Here is a 14,175-nt window from a genome sequence, read left to right as displayed (position 1 = left end):
ATGAAATTGGTAACGCCCAATTTGGACAATTTTTTTTCTTTACACACAAAAGCAAGTTATGTTACTCAGCTGTGAGCATAACCAAAAGTTGCAGACTTTTCTTGACAAGATTTTTTTTGACCGATTTTGTTTGCTTGTTTGGCCCTCAGTCAAGTCAGAACTCATAGTGGATGTTTTTGTTATCTATATTGCATTGTATCAGCAAGTATACTTCAAAACCTTATGTGCATAATGAGAGTTCTGTGTAAATAAAGAATGTAAGGAGTTCTTCATATCTGATGTTACTCCTTGAATAAATGCCACCTTTTCTGTTTTTTGGTTTTTTTTGACCTTCATTGTCCTATATCTAGGTACACTAGTGTTTGAATGAATTTGAATTCCAAATAAATAGATTCTGGCATACTGCTCCTCACTAACCAGGTCAAGATAAAATAACTCCAGCAGCATTTAACAGTGAGGTCTGATTTTCATGGTTCTAATCAAGGGCTCCTGTAAGGGACATCACCTTGGGAGCTCCCAAGTCCAGCATTTCTAAGAGATGCTGCTGACCACAAATACAGTGTGCAAAGTTCACAGATGTTGCAAAAATTGGTCTGAAAACAAGTACAGTTTGCATGCAGGGTATAGGCCAAATGCCAGGAATAACATACTGCTTATTAAACACAGCTATTTCAGAAATTTTCAGTTTGGGATTTGCAGTAGATGCCTCGTCTTAACTACCCTTGAGAGGCCAACGAGACTTAAAGCAGATGGATGTGAGGCTGGGATATATACATTCCCAACAATGCACAAAGCTCAACTTGTGGTCACTTTTTGTATGTAGTTGATGTGCAAATCATCTCAACTATGCTCCGTATTAGGTCTGATCTTCAGATATATTCATATGCCAATGAGGTTTTTTAATCACACTGGAGGGTGTTATGACTGTAGTTGCTGTGAGGCACTCAGATTTCAGTGAAGAAGGAATTGGAAAACGACTTAAGTATTATTTTAACACTAAGCAAACAAAATCCTCCTAGTGATCGAGGCACTTCAAGATTTCTTTATGCCATGCTGTTAATATCCAACCTCATTCCCCCCCCACACACACACTTCCAAGGGGGGGGAGAAAAGGAAAAACAAAACCCAGCCTCTCTCTCTTAGCTCAGTGCTAAAATGACATTTCACAGTACACGGGTTTAGGCAGCGACCCATTATCCGAGCGCATTCTGCGGCGGCGGTACATGAGGCAGCTCAACTTTTCAGTGTTGCCCATTAACTGGACTTCCTCGAGTCAGAGCAGATTGCGGCTGGGGAACAATGATGTCGGGCCTTCCAGATTGGTTTGGCAGCTGCATTGTTCTCAGAGGGGAAACCAGACGCACTTAAGTCCCACTCTTTTTCATGGGCTTTTGTTCATACCAAATTATTCTTTTGCCGCGCTAGTATTCATGATGGTATGTTAAAGGAGTGCATCCTAGCAACTAAGGGCTTGTTGCTTAGCAGCCTTGCTTCCAATAGGTTTTTCTTGTTTGAGTTTTTTTGTTGTTGTTGTTGTTGTTTTGGGAGGGGAGTCAGTTCTATGAAGGCCACAGCGTTGGGTTTTCTAACTGTATTCTTTTATTGGGATATCGCTGTGATTTGTTACTAGCACTGTGCTATCAAGTGCATTACGTTAGTTAGTAAATTACTGGGTGGAAAGGTTCATCTCTTAATTTCTTGTTCTGTTTAATCTGTGGTATGGCTTGAAATCCTAAAACTTCAAGTTAAGGGAATGTAATATTCCTTGATAAGCTGTTTGGGAGAATGTTATGGCCTTACTCTCTTCTAATAGTCAGATCAAAATAAAACTTCAAAGTAGAATATTTTTAGTGGTCAGTCCTGATAATCCATAACTGGATTATGGCACTGGATACAAAAATGCTTCTGATGATTTTTATTTATTTATTTTAACTAAAAACTCCCAGGTAAACTTTTTTTTATTCACTTGATAAAATCTCCACCATAGCGATGATATCTTAGCATTAAGTGCCTATGGGATGCTCTGTTATTAAATCAGGGGCCAGTTTTCTTGCTTGATTCCCTTAAGCCTTAAGACCAGCCTGGATGAATTGCTCATGTGCACCCAGATCCTTATCCCCAGAAGAGGAACATACACCGTATTTTAAAAATACTGGGTTATTCTTAAATGCTCTCCTGTAAGGTAATGGGAGAGTTAATGTACTTGCTGTCAGAGATGTTGGCTCTTTGTGGGACGTATCTGTAACTTGTATTAGTGTAGATCAAGGGATTCTGCTTAGCATAATGTTTTTTTCTCAGTATAACTTCTTTGATGAAGGTTGTGTCTGTACTGTATTTGTCGAGTTCAAGTGAAATCCCTTGGATCTACATCTTATTCTTATATTCTGCCTTGTAAGATGGAAGTGTGAAAGAACTCTTTGTTTCATAGTCTTCCCTTGGTGTTTTTTATTATTATTTTATCGTAACCTTGCAGTACTATTGCTTCATATTGACCATTGTCATTTATGATAAGTCTTTTACTTTTTTAATTGAAGCAGTTAGTAAAAAATCCCATCTAAAAGAACAAAATATGGGAAAGAGGTAGCAAGCTGTCTTTAGAAGTATAGGTTGTGGAAAGTAATCTTTGTGATGAAATGGGTAACTAACTTCTGTATAACTGCCATTATACAAAAGTTCTCCAGAAAAACTGGTGCAGCAAGTGTACAAAGTCTGGAAAACTGCAACTTTTCTTTTTCTGTTCTTCCTATGTGACTTCTTCCTATATATTTAGTTTGATCCAGGAAAAGGCTTGCACAAGTCAAGTCCAAGAGTTGAAATTAGCATTTAATTTTGTTGCCTTATTGGCTTGATGAATAGCCTGGTGTGATCAATGCAAGGATTTCCATTGGCTTTATTGACCATTAGATCAATCCATGCCTCTGCATCCTATATATGTTAGTAATGCAGTACTCTGAGAGCAATTAGTCTTTCTTCACTTAACTATCACTTTATGAAAGAGTTCAGAAATAGGTTGAGTGTATTTAGTTTAACTGATAATGTATTTTAGGGCCAGTAAGTTTTTCTTTGTTTTATGTTACTAATAACTTTTGTTTATGATAGCATCTTATATTTGCCTAATAAACCAGATAATCTAGTATTATGCTAATTTCTGTTCAACAGAGAATCTAAGCTACTTAATTTAAAAGGTTTTTATAGTACTTGTATTGTATAGCTGCATTTTTCTTTTATTGTTGCACTATTGTCTAAAGTTAAAAGAAATACCTGGTACCTTTAGGTCTTGATGAGTTCTGAGTTACAGTAAACGAACTTGTAGTATTTGGTTTCATATTCTTTCCTAAACTATTTATTTTCATAAACTGTATAAACTTCCCTATTCTTTCATATTTCTAGAAATGATTAAGTAAAAGCATTTCATACATTCGGAAAACAGTTGTTAGTCGGCTTACCTATTTTTATTCCTTATTAATTTTTGTTGTTGTTTTTTCCAAAAAAAAGTTTTCCATGTTTAAAAAAATCATATAAAGTCATATTTCATTTCTGGGAGACAATAAATGCAGTTCCAAGGAAGCAGGAAGAAAATACAAAACAAGTAAGATGTGTAACCAGTTGCAACGTTTTTGTTCTCTCTTCAGGAATACGGAACACTTTATATTCAGGAATACAAGAAAAACAGCAAAGTGGAGTCAAGTACATGCAGCAGCTTCATGGGCTTGAAGGATCACCTGGGGCATGACTTAGGCCATCTTTATGTGGGAAGCACTGGCACACAAATAAATGCAATTGTACCTTGGTCGATGGCGGACAAGCCGACGATGGATAAGGTTAATTCTAGGAAAGAAGATGTAGACAAGGAGGCATCTGAAGAGACTTCAGGAAGCTCCAGTTGTGACTCTGAAGAAAGCACAAATTCCGATAATGATTCAGAGAAACTGAATAATTCTGCATCAGAATCGCATTTACTGCCTAAGACTCACCGACAGCTGTGCCGATCTCCTTGCTTAGAGCCTCATCTTCTAAAAAGAAATGAAATCTTGCAAGACTTTAGGATAGAAGAGGCTCAGATAGTACCGAAGGAAGTCAAAAAGCCCCCTGATGTGGTGAAAGAATATCAAACCAAACTGGAGTTTGCACTTAAGTTGGGTTACTCTGAAGAGCAGGTTCAACTTGTACTAAATAAACTTGGTACTGATGCTTTAATAAACGATATTTTGGGAGAACTTGTCAAACTTGGGAATAAAACTGAGACTGATCAGTCTGTAACTAATGCTAACACTAGTGTAATGCGTGAAGCGTCTTCCATAGAGTCTCAGAGGTCAGAATCTCCGCTGCAGGAGGATGTGCCGGAGGATGGTGACAACCTGAGGCCAATAGTTATTGATGGCAGCAATGTTGCAATGAGGTATGTGACCATGAAGCTTTTGCTTTTGTCTTTAAGTGGAAACAGAATTGCCTTGTCCAATTCAAGCACTGATGTTCTGTATAATTGTCTAAAACTGTGTGCAGGTTCTCTTGCAAGCTTCTTCCTCAACCACACAGTATGCCGATCTTGTAATCAGGCTAGAGGTCTGTAAGAGTCCAGTGGTTTGTACTTGCTGTTAAAATAACCATAGGTTAATTATGTCAATCTCCCTGTGTACACAGCTATCAAATCTCTCCTTCCCACTGCCAGTCTAATAGTTAATTAACTTTGATATGCTTAAAAAAATCCTTATTAGGCACCATTGCTACAAGTAATTGCTGTATTCGGTTACATACAAGAGGTCAAAGCAAAGATTCTTTAAGATTATAAACCAGTAAGTGACGTAGAAGAGACTGGTTTAAGGGGTACTTTTCCGTGGTAGGTTCATATGAAAAGTGATCTATCAGTAAAATCTGAGTGTTGGTTATCAGATTTGGAGCTTGACTTTACTGTTGTTAAATCCTGAGATAACTGCGTCTTCAGACTTTCACTTACATGCCTGTGGGTGATGCTTCTGCCTGCAGCATTCACCCATTCTGACCCCACTCGCCTAGGTGCACAGCAAGAAACTTGTCTGGTGGGAGGCAGGAGGTTCATACTTCCTCAGTGATTACACAGATGGAAATGGCAGAGAGATGCTCAGAGATGGTTTTTACAGCTGTGTAAATGATTAAGCGACAAATTGATTAGTAACTAATTAGGTAATTCATAGGGATTATCTGATTACTGGCAGCACAGTTTAGAAGGACATTTTTCATCTCCTAATGAATTGATGTGGTTATATTAACATAGCAATAAAAGTTGGTGCGAGACTCTTCCGGGATAAAGGCTATAGGTCACTAGTGGGGTTTCCCAGGGCTCCATTTTAGGGCCAGTTCTCTTCAATGTTTTCATAAATGACTTGGATGCAGGACTTGAAGGTGTTTTGAGTAAATTTGCAGATGGTGGTACTAAATTGGGAGGAGCTGTTGACTCCATTGAAGGTAGAGAGGCCCTGCAGAGACATCTTGACAAATGAGAGAACTGGGCAATCACCAACAATATGAAGTTTAACAAGAGCAAGAGACGGATTCTGTGCATGGGATGGAGCAACCCTGTCTGTACGTACAGAGTGGGGGACAAGAGGGATCTGGGTGTTCCAGTCAACAGCAAGTTGAATGAGCCTGCAGTGTGTCCTGGTAGCCAGGGGGGCAACCACACTCTGGGGTGCATCAAGAATGGCACTGCCAGCCAGGTGAGGGAAGGGATTGTCCCACTCTGCTTGCACTGGTGTGGCCTCACCCTCAAGTACTGCATGCTGTTTTGGGCACCACAATATAAGAAGGACATAAAACTATTAGAAAGTATCCAAAGGAGGGCTACAAAGATGGTGAAGGGTCTAGAAGGCAAGATGTATGAGGAGCAGCTGCAGTCCCTTGGTTTGTTCAGAGCAGAGCAGGCTGAGGGGAGGCCTCATGGCAGCCTGCAGCTCCCTCACGAGGGGAGCGGAGGGACAGGCGCTGAGCTCTGCTCTCTGGGGACAGACAGCGACAGGACTCGAGGGAACGGCATGGAGCTGGGACAGGGGAGGGTCAGGCTGGGTGTTAGGGAAAGGTTCTGCACCCAGAGGGTGGTCGGGCACTGGGACAGGCTCCCCAGGGCAGTGGTCATGGCACTGAGCTTGCTGGAGTTCAAGAACCATTTGGATAATGCTCACAGATGTCTGGTCTTATTTTTGGGTGCTCCTGTGTGGAACCAGGAGCTGGATTCAGTGGTCCTTGTGGGACCGTTCCAACTCAGGATATTCTGTGATTCTGTAGTGCTTCTTTCCAAATGAGGTATTCGTATTTTTTTCTACTTGATGAGTCATTAGTAGTCTTGCTCAACTTGAGTTGTAAAAGAGTTTTGTCCAGTTGAACAAACACTATTCTGATGCTAAAATGGATTTGAACTGCCTTTTACAGAAATCCAAAACACTTGTGTGTTAGTTAGTTTGCATTGCTCAGATGTGATGCCTGAACTTAAGGTGCCCTACTCCCATTAACTGCACCCAACAGATTCCAGTAGCTCCAGACCAGTCACCTTTCCCTGATGTTTATTCAGCTATTACCTTAAGTAATAAGGATATGACTTCCTATTCTCAGTTACTTCCTTGATGCCTACATAAAACGGGCCAAATGTGAGTCCATGCTATGCATGCTACAGGGCCTTAAGATAGAAAAACTATTATATTAACTGATTTAGTCTATATCTAAGAACATAATTAACAGCTCTTTACTTCTTTTTCACCAACTTTATATGATAGAATCATTGAGTTTGGAAGGGACTTCTTGAGGTTTTCTAGTCCGGTCCCCCTGCACAGAGCAGTGTCAATTCTAGGCCATGTCCATTTGGGTTTCAAATGTGTTTAAGGATAGAGATTCCACGTGTTCTCTGGGCCAGTGTTTGAATGCCCTCAGTATAAGGAAGTTGATTTTCCTTTTTTTTTTTTTTTTTTTTATGTTTCAACAAAATTTCTTGTACTTTTGTTAGTGCTCATTGCCTCTCATCATGTCACTGGACACCACTGAGAAGTCTGTTTCAGTCTTCTTTATTCTCTCCCTATAAGGTATTTATACATATGGATAAGATCTCCCTGAGCCTTCTGTTCACCAGTCCCAGCTCTGTCAGCCTCTCCTGGTCTGACAGATGCTCCAGTCCCTTAATTATCTTTGTTGCCATTCTCTGGGTTTGCTCCAGTATGTCTATATCTATTCTTATATGGGGGAGCCCAGCACTGAACCCAGCACACCAGATGTGTCTCACAAGGACTGAGCAGAGAAGAAGGATCACCTCCCTCAACCTGCTGGCAACACTTTTCCTAAATGCATCCAAGGACTCTGTTGGTCTTCATGCTACAAAGGCACATTGCTGGCTCATGGCCAGCTCAGTGCACACCAGAAGCCCCAGAGTCATTCTCTTCAGAGTCGCTTTCCACTTGGTGGCCCCCAGTTTGTACTGATGTCTGGGGTTATTCCTCCCCAGCTGCAGGATTGGCATTTCCGTGTGTTGAACTTGCTGAGGTTCCTGTTGGCCTGTTTCTGTACCAGTCCTCAGGAACATCCACATTCACCATGACCTTTCAGAGGTTACCAAGAACGGCCTCACAGTGTCATCAGCCAGCACTCCTGAATGCATCCTGTCAGGACCCAGTGGTTTGGGAATGTCCAGTTGAAGTGTTCCCGGACCTCTGCCAAGGAGAAGCCTTCCTTGCTCCAGACTTTCCTTGGACCAAGATTCCTGAAGGCAAATCTTTCCAGTAAAGACCAAAGTAAAGAAAGCATTGAGTACCTTCAACCTTTTCACATCCCTTGTGACAAGGTACCTACGTCTTCTCTCCAGGGCCATATCCCATGGGATTCTTCTAAACAGGGTAGAGTCTGCTCTTCTGAAGTCCAGGGTTGTGATTGTGCTTTTTCCATTGCTCTTTCTTTGAAGGCTCCTGAACACCACTCAGGTCACTGCAGCCAAGGCTGCCCCTGACCTTCATATCCCTGACCAGTTCTTCCTTGCCTGTAAGTACGAGGTCCAGCAAGGTTCCCATGTTGGTTCCTCAGTCACCAATGCTAAGAAGTTGTCATCAATGCACTCTAGAAACTTCTGGGTTTTGCTCTGCTTCAAAGACACTTTTGCTCTGCTTTCATTCAGCCAGTTGGCAAAGATGTGTTCGTTCTGCTTGGCCAAGTGGATTCCATGTTTAGCTAGAGATCGGTCCTTGATTATGGAAGAGGGTCCCATGTTTGTAAAAAAAAAAAAAAAAAAAAAAAAGTGTGCACCTGTTGCTGACACTAGCCATGCAACCAGTTGTTTACCTGCAGGATGGGTCTCTCCCCTTCGAGAAAATAGGTAATAGTAAATAAGTACTTTAAATACTTAAAAGGAAGGAGTTCAGCTTTTTCCCACTGCTTTGAATGTTGTTGGTTTGCATGTAAGATACAGGAGTTCTCCTGCAGTTCAGACATCTTATTCAAATTTCTGTATCTCTGTATGTCCAGGGTACTGTTATGAGTACCTAACACCTATGAACTGGCACAGTCTATTGTTTTTCTTTCCTCTTTGCTTTTGCAAGCTGTTGCCAACTAGCCCACTTCGGAGCTGCTAACAGGAAAAGCAAGACCATAGCTAGTCTTGGAAGTTTTCTTGTATGTTCTCACAAGAATGGGTAGACTTATTAGACTTCTTATCCCTCTGTTGTCATAAGACATGTACATACTGATTTACTATTATAATTACTCTAAATAAGAACTGCTTGTTTTCCTTTAAGGGATCAATTTGGTGTATGGGGGAGGAAGGGAGGTATTCTGGTGAAGGTTGAGGTGAGCAATGCCCAATAATACAAGTGAGGTGAGACAGCTGTCCTCTTCTGGAAGCATCAGAGACTGCGTGCTGCCCTGTCTCCATTTCGTGTCTAGGGATGTGGTTTCACAGCACATCCAGGGAGGGACACAGGGTGACTTCCTGGCACTGAGAGGTGACCCTGAAAGTGATGCTTCCCTCCCTGCATCTTATCTAGTGACAGCACAGCTGCAAGCTGAGTTGATTCAGCTTCATTTCTGACTTTTTTTCTTCTAAATTAGGGTTATTTTTTCCATTAGACCTGTAAATGAAACCAGATGTCTTGGTGGTTGGGCGAACAGCTAGGTCTGAAACAAAGGAGGAAGGACTTGTCTGATTATGTGGCTGGATGTTCATATTTGTGTAGCTGGTTGCGTAAAGCCAAGTGATGGTGGGTAGATTTGTGAGTCCCTTGAGGATAAAGGGCAGCGTAGATCCAGGCTTGGGCCAGAATAACTCACTCTGGCTGGTTTAGGTGCCGGTCTAGTCTGGTGGCTGCTGTTCCAGACAAGCTGCTCTAGCAAGCTTGCTAAACCTCTCTTACTGTAGTGGGCTTCCTGACATTCACTAATGCTTGGAAAATCTTTCTTATACTTTGAGGTGGCATTGCTTGTCATTTGTGCCTTAAACTGAGAACAGTTGATCAGATGCATCTTGTGTATTTCATATTTTAACGCTCCAATATTGGCTAAAGAATATGAATTGGTTAAAGTGTGAAAACAAAGCAACATTCCCCCCTCTTTCAACACATGTACATACACTCTTTTCTTAAACCAATCCTACAGATGAGACTGGCTTGTGTGTGCGTGTACCTAATTTAAAATTAGATCTGAAGAGAAGACTGGATAATCCCTTAGAGCAGGTGTAGAGCACTTGCTGTACATTTACTACAACTGAGAGTGAAGCTGGACTGCGGGGTAGAAACCTGGGATTCACTCATACCGTACTTATGCAGTGAAGTACACTGGCATTGCAGAGTTGTGTAGATGTAACTGTGCTGCAGAACAGTGTTCTAGATTGTATTCATTGTAATGCAAAATTGTAATTCAGAGCCTTAGTCCACAAGAGTAAGAAAAGCATTTGTCCACTATATAGAAATTCACTCAGCACCTTATTTAGTGCAAACTGCGCAGCAGATGCTATACAGATAACACCTTTCAGTACACAGTAGTCCTGTATCCCCGTTTGAACCTTTAAGCTAACCTAAATTTTCCATTCACTTAACAGAGGTAGACAAAAGAAGGTAATCTTTGCCTATCTAGCAACTACCGATCATCATCTCTTCACCCCTGTGTCTGCTGTCTGTCCTGGACCTGCTTTTTGTGCATCCCAGGCTGCTTTGTCTGGAGTGGAGGGGAGAAGGTCCTGTTTCTCCACGAGGCAGCAGAGACAAGGATTTGAGGGGTTTTTGCCCCTTCTTTTTAAGGCTTTACTGCAGAGGTTCAGAGAGTTCCTTCTGAAGAGAGAAAATAGGCTGTGGCTTATTTGACGCAGTCCTTTTCCTTTGCTTGTCCTTTTCAAGGATAAGGTTGGGACTCTGAAAATTGCCTGAAATTAGTTACTGCTGCGATGCTTTTCTTTGCTAGAATCAAAGTCAGCCTTTTGCCAGCAAGAGTACAGAGTAAGAAACAGTGTTGTTAGTTACAAAGACAATTGCAAAACTTTCACTATGTTATTTATGTGCTTCTGTCCCATATTTGTTACCTTTACAAGGCAACTGTGGGTGACTTCACTTTTTTTACTGACAGGGACAATGAATTACAGGTTTTACGTAAATGTACATAAAACTTTGTGCTGAAAACGTATAAACAAAGTCTGAACCTTGTTGCTGTGCTTATGGTGAAAGCAACGTGAAGACAAGAATGGTAAGCATGTAATGGCTGCATTAGAATTTTTATTCAACCACTTTCAGAATTACATAGGAGAAAGAACTGAAGTTTTGATCATGTGTGATGTGGGTTTGCTGGTTGAAATCAATGAATCTTATTCTGAGTAAGTAGATTTTTCTGAAACCTTCGCCCTTAGTATTCCAAGATGATGTAGGCATTGAACTTCAGCTTCCCCGTTTGGAAAACCCCAGCCGTATTGGTGGTACATCCTTGCACAAGGACAGTGCCAGCTGAGATGTCCATTGCATACCTAACTTTTATTTGGGAGAGGAGGATGCTGACGTTTTGTTTTTTAGTTAAATGCGCTCCCACTTAAGAAAGGCAGAATTTTTACAGTTTTCTTACAGCTTTCCTGCCCAGCCTTGCCTCCAGCTGGATGGTCTAGGCGCTCGGTGGTATCAGAAATGCATGTCCACACCTGGCAGGTATGACAGCACCAGTGCTGTTCAGGAGGGGCATTCAGCTGGAGGATGTGCAGGAGATACCCAAAGGTGCCTCAGCCAGCGCTGGACATCTCTGTTTAGGTATCTGAGTCCTCTCCACGTGTGTTAATCACGACACAGGTCATTTGGCAGTAGTAAAAGGTTTGCTGATACCCAGACTACGTAGTTTTTCCACAGCTGCAAATCTTCGTGCAGTGTCAACCAAAGGATGATTGGTTTTGTCTCCTCTATGCCAGATGTAGTTTCCATCTAGCAATTAAATTGCTTATGTATTGTGATAATTAACCAACAATTCAGCTGCATTAGCCTCTTCTCAGACTGCCTGCTGCTGAGCTCAGTAGCCACAAGAACACTGGTTGAGACATTCATCCCTCAGTGGCACTGGCACTAACATGGCACTAAAGCAGCATTTTCTCCATGATCTGACTTGTTTCTTAAATTATTTTGGGAAGGCACTTTAAGCAATAGATAAAAATATTTTTCCAACAAGTAACGATCATGTGGATGGGAGCCTGTTACTGGCAGCTCTGAGTGTAACTTCTCTTTGTCTGTTTTGAACTCTGACTGCTGAGTGTGTGACTCTGGCTCGGTCACGCACCCGCATGTGTGTCTGGCCGGTGCCAGCACTTGCCGTGCTCCTGAGAGTGCCCCAGCACTGGAAGTCCTGCAGCTGAAGTGGTGTTTTCATACAGGCTTTTGATACAAGGCCATTTTCCCTCAAAGACCTCAAAGCATTGGAGTCATTTGGACTAATGGGGAAAAAAAAAATTGTAAACTGTTTGATCCACTTCACATCTGCACCAAAATGCAGATAAGAAGCAGGGTGGAAGGCTCTGGTTACTGAGAAATGCTTTGGAACAAATTATTACCCTGGTCAGGAAATTGGTGGAGCTTTATAACGAAATTTAAAATAATAATAATAATAAAAGGGAGGGCGAGGAGGGATGATGTTAGTGATAAAACCAGCCTGCCAGGCTAATGAGTCACTCATCCAGGGTGGAAATTCTTATCTCTCTTGTGGACTGCTTCCCCCCTATGAAATGAAGGAAGAAAATCCTCTAAATTTAAGAAAATCGCCTCTAAATGTACTAGACTGATCAACATTTTAGTTTTGTTGTTCTTGTTTTTTAATAAATATACGTTTATCTGTGAAGTATTTGTTGTGTACAGAATTCACTTAGATAAAAGCCTGTATATGAATTGCTACAGATCTTATTACAGCTTTCAGCTCTAATGTCATTAGTATGTATTCTGCAGCTTTCAAAATCTGAGCCAAATTTTGGGTTGAATATTGGATTACAGCATGGCAGAAGCCTTGCAACTGTTGTTAGTAGTCAATGTTTTAGGAGTATACCATAACTCCTTTCGATGACTTAATCGCTTGAAAATCTAATCTAGGGGCTAGGAAGGTAACCGAGAAAATGAAAATGTTCTCATCAGATATTTTGCCACTTTTCTACTAACTCTGTCAGCCTAGAAAATGCTTGACTGTTTTTGCTCAGGAAGTGTTCGGTGTAGTACTACTAGCTTTTTATTTTTTTTCTTTTAAAAATAAAACTACATCTATCGACAGGCCAAACATGAAGGTAGTAACAAAAAGAAATCATTCATGCATGGTATGAAAGAGTAATAGATACTTCTTAAGGAATATTCTTTATTTTCCTTTAACTTGGAGCAGTAGTTTAAATACAGTCGGCAAACAGAAACAGAGCAGAATACACTAATTTGCTATTGCTGTTATCCTGACTGCCCAGAGCTTCCAAATACTTGCAATATTTGGAAGAGTTTTCTTTTTTTTTTTTAAAAAAAAGCTTCTTGACAAAGAAATACAAATATTTCTTCTCTTTACAAATAATCAGAAAGAAGAAAGAGGAAGAAGCATGACTTCAGTCTTTTCATCATGATATATCATAAAGCTGATGAAGCACAAAGATCACAAAAAGGAGAGTGTCAAATCTGCATAACCACAAAACAGAAAAAAAGAACAAATTTTAATCACATTTTTCAGCCTTTTTCACTAATAATTCAATTTTTTTTTGGAATTTTTATCAGTTCAGATACTAGCTTAGGCATGCCTTTGAAGAGAAGCAAAAAAATATGAAGACTTATGTGAGCTGTAAATCCACTTGCTCAGCAATGCTGAAAAGCTTGTATGTATTGTAATATATTTCCCATTTCTGTTATGTAGAGTTTAAGTATATTTCAAATTTATGCTCTGTTTGAGAATATTTCAATGGTCTGGGTTAGGAAAGAGAAAGCTGAGGAGCTTCTGAACTGCCTGATCCTTGCTCTGCCTTGAACAGTGTGGCTTGAATTCCAACCCAGCGGAGAGCAGCAGGAAAGAATTTTCCTTTCTTTCAGAGAGGCCAGGATTTTGTTCCAGAAGTGATTTATCCGATTTATGGGGAGAAACATACTGTTCATGCTGTTACTAAACCGTTCTCTAACAAAACGCTGGTTCACCGTAAGGAGTGAAAAGTGGTTTTATCCAGTTGAAACCATGGAGATTGTTTGGAGTAATATCAGCACGGTGATTTCACTGGAATTTAGTAGCTGGAAGAAACCCTTCCTGACTGTTTTAAAATGGATTGCAATATGTGCACAGTTGTACATGATCTGCTGATAGCATGAGCAGGAACTTCTTGTATCAGACTCCACAAGGGAGGCTGACTGATGCATGCAGGGAAGAAACCCTGCATCACTCAGCAAAAATAAAAACGTGGTGCTTGGCCTGCCCCCTGAACACACTCAGGAGTCCTGCATGTGTGTTATCACAGGGGGGTGTAATTACATTTGCCATAGCTGGAAATACTCTTGGCCATTTTTTTCCTGTGCATATGTGTGCATTTTAAATGTGATGCATCTGTGCATGGTTTGGCTTCCCATTCCTGCGAAGTTACAAAATACATACTGCTCTTTCAGCTAAACAAATGCAAGAATAATTGTATGATATAAAGTGATGCCTAGAAAAAATATTGTATGTAGTTTATTATTTTGTTATTACAATGTAATAGTGTATTACATTACAGTA

The 14,175-nt window shown here is 40.7% G+C and overlaps 1 protein-coding gene across 8 annotated transcripts in view; it reads left to right on the top strand.

Annotated features, from left to right (window-relative positions):
* The window catches only part of ZC3H12C (zinc finger CCCH-type containing 12C), a 46,980-nt gene that overhangs the window by 17,203 nt on the left and 15,602 nt on the right, over positions 1–14,175 (top strand). For all 8 annotated transcript variants that reach the window (XM_050710568.1, XM_035542784.2, XM_050710561.1 and 5 more), the window contains one exon: positions 3,633–4,399. In XM_050710568.1, the coding sequence (XP_050566525.1) occupies positions 3,705–4,399 (695 nt within the window). In that variant the 5' untranslated portion in view covers positions 3,633–3,704. The remainder of the gene's footprint in view (positions 1–3,632; positions 4,400–14,175) is intronic.

Source organism: Cygnus atratus, chromosome 1 (genome assembly GCF_013377495.2).
Source record: "Cygnus atratus isolate AKBS03 ecotype Queensland, Australia chromosome 1, CAtr_DNAZoo_HiC_assembly, whole genome shotgun sequence".
Taxonomy (NCBI): Eukaryota; Metazoa; Chordata; class Aves; order Anseriformes; family Anatidae; genus Cygnus; species Cygnus atratus.
This window is presented reverse-complemented; position numbering and strand designations above follow the sequence as displayed.